This window comes from Theobroma umbraticum, unplaced genomic scaffold (genome assembly GCF_002168275.2).
Source record: "Theobroma umbraticum cultivar Fairchild unplaced genomic scaffold, ASM216827v3 scaffold_20.0, whole genome shotgun sequence".
NCBI lineage: Eukaryota > Viridiplantae > Streptophyta > Magnoliopsida > Malvales > Malvaceae > Theobroma > Theobroma umbraticum.
Window position 1 is genome coordinate 4,244,448 of NW_018397266.1, and position 9,653 is coordinate 4,254,100.

The 9,653-nt window shown below is 36.2% G+C and overlaps 2 protein-coding genes across 2 annotated transcripts; both read right to left on the bottom strand.

Moving 5' to 3' along the window:
• Positions 1-6: 6 nt before the first annotated feature.
• On the bottom strand, positions 7-1,154 carry LOC110423328 (uncharacterized). The gene has a single exon (XM_021437530.2). The coding sequence runs from the start codon at positions 1,151-1,153 to the stop codon at positions 8-10; it is 1,146 nt and encodes a 381-aa protein (XP_021293205.1). The 5' UTR covers position 1,154; the 3' UTR covers position 7.
• A 3,822-nt stretch (positions 1,155-4,976) lies between these two features.
• On the bottom strand, positions 4,977-6,705 carry LOC110423327 (Pentatricopeptide repeat (PPR-like) superfamily protein). Its single transcript, XM_021437527.2, has one exon. The coding sequence runs from the start codon at positions 6,525-6,527 to the stop codon at positions 4,977-4,979; it is 1,551 nt and encodes a 516-aa protein (XP_021293202.1). The 5' UTR covers positions 6,528-6,705.
• Positions 6,706-9,653: the final 2,948 nt, after the last annotated feature.

Below are 9,653 nucleotides of genomic sequence, written 5' to 3' on the forward strand. Positions count from 1 at the left end.
TTTATCCTCACTGTTTGGTTCTGCATCTTTTATCTCTTAAGACCCCGGTTGGAGGGCTGGACACCATGATGCTACAACGGCCATGCAACCAATACGAGTAACTCCAGACGCTTCCGAAATTGGATCGCGCTCGAAACTCCCCCTTGACTGTAAACATGACTCGGTTGTTCTGAATCTGCTTTTGAAGCAGCAGAGTTTCTTTCACTGAAAGCCTAACCTGACTGGTTACCATATGAATATTTGCAAACATGGACTGACGTCTTGCTGCGGAGAAAGGTTCGATGTATTGAGTAGCAATCCGGGTATTCTCGAAGTAAAGATCAAGGTACATGGAACTGAAATCCACGCGCACCTTCTTGTTTGGATTTGTGAAGTTTGCAAGCATGGTAAGATCAGCATTTAGCAGATAACCCATGTCGAGATAGGCTGCATTCAGGGTGACGCTAGTAACATCAAAGCGTGGACTACGTGGTCGAAAGACGAGATAGACCACCAGAACAATTAAGCCTCCTATTATTACGGCAAGCCAAAAAATTATACAGAAAGCTGCTGCAAACCATGTTACAGGTTTGGTTCGACGGACTCGCGGAAGAAAAATACTTGAGTGGGGCCGATGTTCATGGGGTTGCTGGCCCTCAGGTTTCGGTGTCATTGACCCTCGGGTGCTTTCACCCTCCTGCTGTATCAATGACGCACGAGGATGTTGGTCTTGAACCTGGGGTTGCATCCCCACTTCCTTACGCGTCCGGCTGCGTTTCTGTTTTTTTGGGGCTGGACCTTGAACCGGTGCTCTTGGCGCCCAAATTCCTAGTGGCTCCGGCTGTTGGGGTTGACGATGTTGCGGTTGGCGACGTTGGTCTTCGTGATGTGGCGGCGGCACCCATACATGAAGTGGCGGGTGAGGTTGGTCTTCATGATGTTGTGCCGGCCGAGACGGACCAAGTGGGTAGGGACGTTGGTCCCGAAGATGTCTGGGGTGCAGACGTTCGTCTTGAGGAGGTTGCAACTCCCGTGGACCACGCGGCGGAGGACGTTGGTCATGATCCCGTCGTGATCTCAACAAAGCATTAGGTAGATGATCACGTAGCTCTGGTGTGAGTTCTTCATCAGGACCAATGAAATGTGGGTTGGTTTCAACATGCTGCCGAGCCATTCTAGAATGAAGTTATGACCGGCGATGGAAGTAGGCCAAGGGAAATAAGAAGCATTAGATGCTAGGCAGTTACGAAAGAGGATGACTTCAAGGGAACTTCATGTAGGAGGATTCATGTCCAGGCAAAGAATCAAACATAAACTGAGTACGGGAGGCAAGTAATCTTTGGAGATGATTCCTTTTCTAAATGCTCCGTTAAGGCAGGGTCCCCTCGGCTAACTATTCATTTATATTGATTGTGCCCCAAAATCAAATAATCCAGCACCCGAATTAGATTCTCGCTACTTGGAACTTTGCCAAAATGTCAGAAAGTTGCTCTGATTCCAATACCATAAATTAGTTTTTGGGCATGGCAACACTTTTTCTTTTCTTTTTTTTTGAAAGTTAATAATGAATTCAGATCAGAGAAAACCAAACTGGTTTATCTCTGGGAACATGGCAACACTTTTATGCCAGCTATCTTGATCTTCGTGGTGACAGCTCCATTTTTGGAACATATAATAAAATCAATCCCGCATAACCTTTTTTTAACTCCTAATTCTTCCCAAAGAATTAATTTACTGGTTTTTCAGTACGAAAACAAGTATTAATTTAAAGCATGCACTCTTGAATGTGGCTGAATTCTTATAATTCTTCTTGAAGCTCAGCAAAGTGATATACAATGTCCTATTTAGATGGTAGAAATAGCAAAATAAATCAACTTCTTTTCTAGCATAGAACAGTTGGCCTTCAGACTATAGTGCTCTTGTTATGACATGGTGTTATAATTAGCAATTGGTCTTAAAACTTGGAAGACATCGAGTTCAGGCTGCAAGTTTACGAACCTTTCCAATATCTTTAGCTACATGACCCGCTATTTTTGAAGATGCAACTTTGATTTATGAATTTTTCAAGATCATAACAATCTTCTGACTTCTGGATTGTCAAACAGCACCCGACTGCAATCCAGGAATCTGGGGAAATTTTTAGTCCATTCCTTTAATTTTATTTATCCTCCTTGGAGACCTGGACGAAAAAGGTGGCAACTTTAGCTTCGATAGAAGAGTCATTTGGTAATTTTGTGCCGAATTTATAACTTGTTAGCAGTTATTACATACTTTTCCAATCCATCAGAAAATTATACTGAACAGAAAAATGAATTAAAAATAGGCAGCCTTCCCAAACAGGTCAGATATTCCTCCACCCTCCCTCTTCTTCCTTTCCCTCTCGAAAGATCAACAAAAAATTGGAGGAAGCTAAATGTGAAGAGCTACCTTATTTCGATTTCTGGCTCAAGTTAGCCTCCCATTTCAATTATTAAAAGTGGCACACCCTGGATGGATCTGAAAACTGTCCAGGGCCCTGTTGAGATGCTGCAAAACAAAACTATAAACATCATTAACAATTATTCATAACAAAAATACAGGATGAATAACATCTTATGAAAAATAAAATAGAAAATAACAGAGAAATATACTAATACCCCAGGTCTGAAGCGAATGATCAACAGTAAGCGCATTTCAATGTATGTGTGATTCATAAAGTTTGGTTAATCTTCTCGGATAAGGGGGGAAAATCTGAAATCCCAGCATCACCTGATCACTGATCAGCTCTTGACACCTCATTTTATTCCCATTGCAATTATAGATATTACAGATATCACATTTGGTTTTCCCTGTATTATGGCATGCCGCTCTATATTAGTTGTTATCAATGGGAGGGGAAAATGAGGTTGAAGACCTTTTATAATCAATGGATTTATATTTGATGCACTGACAATTTATAGAAACTATACACTATCAGCTCACCAAATACTGTTAACTAATTAATAAGGTAAAACTAAAAATCTTTAAGGACTTAAAATTAAATATTAATAATTTTCCTTAAAAATACATAAAAAATAAAAAAAATCATTTTTACCTCTTTCCTACTCCCTCACAACCGTTCTTTTCTTCTCTTCTTTCTATCTCTCTCCAACTCCATCATCTTCTTCTTCTCTTCTTCTTTTGGCAAAATTGTGCAACAATAGGATAATTAAAGATTTCAAGGTAATTTCTAGTTGTTGACCATAGTGATATATTTTTAAGTGATTTATATAAATGAATTCCTATTCTTTCAACAAAAACCCAAAATCCCCCTACCAAATTCCTCAATCTCTCTCTTAGAGTTTCAACAATTTCTCTCTCTTAGGGTCTCAGAAAGATACAGCGTTTTGGTTTGAGTTCCTATTCTTTCAACAAAAACCTGAAATCCCCCTACCAAATTCCTCAATCTCTCTCATAGGATTTCAGCAATTTCTGTCTCTTAGGGTTTCAGAACAATTTTATTTTGGATGCTTGATGAAGAACAAGAAAATAACCTACCATAAACCATGAAATAGGATTATCATAACCTTTGATATTAAAAGGATATTTATACACATAATTACAAAATATGAGATGTAAGATATCATTCTTTTCCAGAAGGACAACAGTTGAGCAAAGTTAAAGAACTTACCATAAAACATGAAGCCTGCTCCACTTATCCATTGCCCCCAAAACGAAACAACAATTGGTCAATGCATAGATTCGCCAGTGAGACAGATTCCAACTGAAGCTAAAAGATGGGGAAAAGGGGCAGGGGAGTATAAATATGTCAAATAAATTATCTGAATCATGAGGAGAAAATATTTATTAACTTCGGAGCGATGTAACATACAATTCTGAGCTCACAGCTTTTGGAAGCATCCATTCCAATTTCAAGGATGGCATACCAGAGTTTCACCTACAATACACAAGCACACAGAAGGATATTGACTGGTATGAAGTAACACACAAAGGAGAGTATCAAACAGAGAAATTTGTACTATGGCCATATTGGGCACTTATATTGATGCTACAACCATGCTCTTACACTTTCAATTTACTGAGACATCCATTATTTCCTAACAGCAATCTTCTTATTTTCCCATATAACCAGTAGAAAGTTGCCTGCTAGTCTATAATTCACCTATAAGTATATTCAAGAAAGAAAACAGCACAAACCTGAGATTTATTTTTTGCAAGAGTCGGCAGGGAAGGGCAAAACACTTGGCAAGAATAGAGGACCAACAGGAGAGCTTTAACCAAGCAATCCATCTACTTTTATGGCGATTCAACAACAAAACCAAATACTTCACCTGAAAATACATAATTTTATCGTTAAAAATGTGGCAAGATCAGTTGCTCAAGAAAATATAAAAGTGCAATGAAAATTGCAAAATAATCAACCTCACATTAAGACTCCGCCAACAGACACACAATTCATTCTACAGATGCAATAACCATCATTAAGCTGCTCTTAAACAGATTACTTTAAGCAAACTTTCTAGCCAATATGCGAGCATGGGATTAATTAATGCACAGTGCCATGCGATAGAACAAAACTTTGCAACATGGTGGCTTGTAATAATAATGCCACATAATAACTTCTATTGTATGTGTAATACAACTACAACAGTTATAACTAGATGTCAAATGAAAATGCTACCTGCGATGCAAAGTCAAAAGTTTTCAGGCTACATATTAAGTGCATTTTAGAGTGTCCAGTAGCTAGTTTCTAAGCTTACAGAAGTGTTGCAAACAAAGCTATAGTAAAATTAGAATCAGCTAGGCGGATTTGCATGAATGATGGCATTGAGTTCTACTAGTAGTGTCAAAAAATATATATCATTTACACCACACGCCGCTCTTAGAGCAAATCATCAAGTACTTTCCATAGCAAAAAAAAGAGACTCTCATCAAAAGGACACACATGGAAGGAAATAATAGAATTTGAAACTCAAAATACACTTTTCAAAAAAATAAAATGCAAAATACTACCGAGTTCATTCAGAGTCTACTGAATGGATAGCATTGATCAGTGTCTCAGAAACAGCTCCATCAAGAGTAAAACCCTTCTCCATCATCTGATCCCATACTTTGCAAGCCTTAGAGAGATTCTTTTCCCGTATGAGCCCTCCAATTATCAATTTGAAAGTAACCTCATCTGGAGAGAATCCTCCAGTCTGCATTTCCTCATAGAGATGTATGGCTTCACTTACTCTGTTAGACTTGCAAAACCCATTTATGAGCACATTGTATGAAACCACGTCAGGGTTAACTCCCTGCTTTATCATGTCATCAAAAACACTATGAGCCATCTCAACTTTACCATTTTTGCATAGGTGGTCAATAATTGCAGTATAAAAAATACAATCGGGTAACAAACCCATCCCTGACATCTGCTCAAGAAGTGCTTTTGCTATATCAGAACTACCTTCAATAAGACAAGCATTTATAAGGGTCGTGAAAGTCACCACATCAGGTGCAATCCCCTTCCTATCCATTTCCTCAAACAGCTTGTAAGCCTTTCCAATCTGACCACCCTTACAAAATGCTTTGATAATTGTATTATAAGAAACAGTATCAGCCAACCCATTTGCTTCCATCTTGTTCACCATCAACAAATATGCTTTATCTGGCCTATTAGCATTACAAAACCCTTTAATCATCTGGTTATAACCATAGACATCAGGTCCTCTCCCACTCCTCTCCATCTTCTTCAGCAACTTTGCCGCCTCCTCCAACATAAGCTCGTTACAACAATAATTCAACAACACGTTATATGTAACCAAATCTGGCTCACACCCGTTTTTTGTCATAAACAACTTTATTGCCTGTGCCTTATCAATCCTCCTAATTCTACAAAACCCACTAATCAGCACATTATAAAGCAACGTACTAAACTCAATATCCCCACCCTTAATCACCTCAACAACAAGCTCATATGCCAAATCAACCTTCCCACCATCACACAAGCCAACAACAAGCGCACAACACGCCTTGTTATCAGGACGAAAACGTTTCCCCACCATTTCCCTCCAAAACCCAACAGCATTATCAAACTTCCCAGCTTTACACAACCCATCAATCATTATTGTATACGTTACAACATCTGGGTCTCTCCCTTTCTTAACCAAGCTATGGAAAACCTCTAAAGCTAACTCTATCTTTTTTTCTCTACACGAAAGATTCAAATAAATGTTAAAAGCCCAAATATCAGGAACATAATTCAATTTATCCATGTCATTCAAAAGAAGCTCAATGAAATTAAAGTTTTTGACAGAGCATAAAGCGGAGATAAAGCGAGAGTAAGTGAAGGGAGTTAGAGAGAAACCCTGAGGGAACATTTGGAAGTAGTAATATTCGGCTAAGTCGAAGCGGGAGTTCCGAAGCAGGACGCCAATGAAGCGGTTATAGTCGAGGCCGAAGACGCGGCAATCTGATTGGGTCATTTGGTCGAACATGCTGATGGCTTGGTCGATGAGGCCGTTTTTAACGAGTCTTGAGATGTGGGCACGGTATATTAGGCGGGGCGCGCCCAGAGCGTGATACATATCAGAGGCAAAGGCATATCAGATGGATTTGGACGGATTGGGACCCGACCAGAATCGATGTGGGAGCCTTAGAAAAAAAAAGAAAGAGAGAGAGCAGGCGGGTTGGAGGGAAGGAGAGGAAAACGTAGGTGTTTATGGTTTTTTCGGCTAGGGAGGAGAGTGCTGCTGGTTCAAGTGTGGGAGAAAGGGGCGTCGATGGTTCCGCCTTGGGTTGGAGGCCCAAAGATTATACGTATTGGGTTTATTACTGTTATTTGGATAGATTGATAGAGGGGATTTTTAGATTTAACCTATCGCTACTTGTTACTGGTCTTCTTATTGGACTGGGCTTTCTGATTTCCAAACTAAGTTTTCAATTTTTTTTATTATATATAAGGGTGAAGATTAACTAGATCTTGAGTTATATTAATTAAGATTTAAAAGTGCAATCAACTTTCACTCAAGGATTTGATATAATAATTGGTGCAATTTTTTTATTTAAAAAATTAAATTTAAATTCTTCATTCTCAATATCAAAAAAATTTAAAAAAAAAGAATAATCAAGTTGACAATGTCAAACTAGGTCCCTTAGTAACCTTAACTAGAATTTCATAATAATAACAATAATAAATATTATATTTTTGTTAATTTTAATTTGAACTATATTTTAAAATATTTAAATATTATTATTATTTTAATAATTAAATAAATCAGACAAAAGAAGCTCAAATTTGGTTAAAAAAGAAGTCTCAATAAATTTGGTTCGTACATGATATGGCTCAACCCGGAACACTTCTACTTGAACTTGAATAAAATTTATTTTTCTATTAAAGAAATGATTGATTTACTCCAATTTAACTTAATCAATTTTAATTATAACTATTAATTGAAAGAATTGAATTTGAATTTTTTTTAAAATATCTCCAATTTAATAAAAAAGAAACTTGCAATTGATGACTTATTTAATTATATATATTCGTCTTTTGTACATAAAATAAAGTATAAAATTTAAAATTTGTGAAGCTCCATGAAAAGCTCGCTGGCAACTTGATTGGAGCATAAAACAAGAAATCAATTTGTTTGACTAGTTTATTTGAATAAACTGATTGAGCCCAAGTATTCATAAGTCACAAGTTGAAGCGTTGAACTTAAGAAAGTCATGAATAGGTTGGACTCGTTTACACCTTGAATATTAGAAAAAGAGAGCATTAATCATTTCTAATCGTTTCATAAATAAATAATAATATCCAATTATATAAAATGTTCACTTCGCATTTTGTCAATTAAAATTTGCAAAAATATGCCAGGCAAAAGGTAAATATGTCAATTTTCGTAATTTTAAAAACAATGAAAACAGTGGCGGAGCAAGGTATTAACAGTAATCATCCTTCAAATTCTTAATTTTTAATTTTTTTTATTATATATATAATTTAAAATATATTAATATATAACATTATATAATTACCTTTTAAATCACTTTTTCATACAAAACTTTAAATCTACCACCGAATAGAAAGCTACTCAAAGACGTCGGCATGAAAGCTTCACCCACTTGCTGGAATGCTTACAAAAGAAAATTTCTTATATGATGGGTACTAAGATGAAAGGCACCTACACATGTTTCCCCAATTATTTAGGCAATTAACCGACAGAAGTGTTGAAGCCATGATTTAAGAGCTGATGCCATCTCTTTCCCTTAAGCCCTTACCAATATTGTCTCAATCTCATCCTTTCCTCTCAAAAATGATCTCTTCCAAATTAAGACTAAATGGCACAATTGTGCTTAATAGTACTAATTAGCATAGGGAATATTCGTCTTGCACTGGCAGAAGACAAATCCTTTTGCATAAATATATTAATATATTTTATTTTGTTAAGAATCTCTTTCTATATATTGACAACAGCACTGTAGTTGAATTAATCAGTTTTTGTTGCTTGAATTTTAATTATTGTGTAATATATTGACTCAAAGTGTAACCTGATTAATCAGTTGTTAATATATAATTTTCTCTTGTCTCAAGTTGGAAAACCTTTATCTGGTAGGTAATAATTTTATGAACTAAACTTTGAGAACTCGTTCAAACTTCAAAGGTGTTTGGGTTTTCAGCAAATTGTGTGGTTTGAACAAAAGCCTAATGCTGCGAAATTAAGCACACCTTTGAAACAATTGGCAACATACCAAACTCACCCGTTCTTGTTTTATTTGGAAACATTATTCCAAAGTCCTTTAGTTGTTTTTGAACGTGTGGGCGTCAGCGAAGCAATGATAAAGCAATATTTTCTTGTTTGCGCAGTACTTCTTTGACCTTCGATTTTCTTATCCACTTGTTTATGTATTTTATATAATTAAATTTCCGGCGTAGCTTACCTTGACCGAGCTAAATAAACGACCACGTTTTTATAATTTAGACCATGTACCATATGCTCAAATGAGTTTGAATTGTATACTATTTGAATTATATTTCCATCTCGTTGTTCGCCCATCATTGTTTAGCAAATGAACCTACCTCCCCCAACGACCACGTTCAACTTCTTCCCCTTTTTTCTTTCTCGTGTTATATTTCAGATGGGAAATAGTCCCACCCTGGCAAATTAATAAGCCTAGGTAGCCAATTCCCAATAGCTTGTATGTTATGTACGTTTAAGTAAAATAAAAAATGTTAAAAGTTTTTGTGTTGATATTTTTTTGTCACGTCAATTTTGTTTGGAGTGTAAGTTTTTTTTTATATATATATATAAAGAAAATAGCAAAGTGTGAGCTTGAACAACTCCACTTTCAAAGCGAGAGGGTTGGTAAAGTGACCAACGAAAGCGTATCTTAGGTTAGATTAGATTCGACGATTTTCGTCTTGCACTGCAAGAAAACATTTAAGTCTGGTGGAAAACTTCGGTCGATGATGCCCTCCACTTGCCAACGGAATATCAACACACTTTCCATAAAATAATTTTATATTTTTAGAGGTATTTTCTACGAATATTTTTAATAAAAAAAACTTTGTCAAAAAATTGTCGATAAAGATATAATTTCAAATTAAATAAATTGACGTCAACATTCTCAACGAAAATTTCTGTTGATATAATAGGTTTTCATCAATATTTATTTATAAATTTTTAATAAAATATTCCACTAGTAATGATCACAACTAA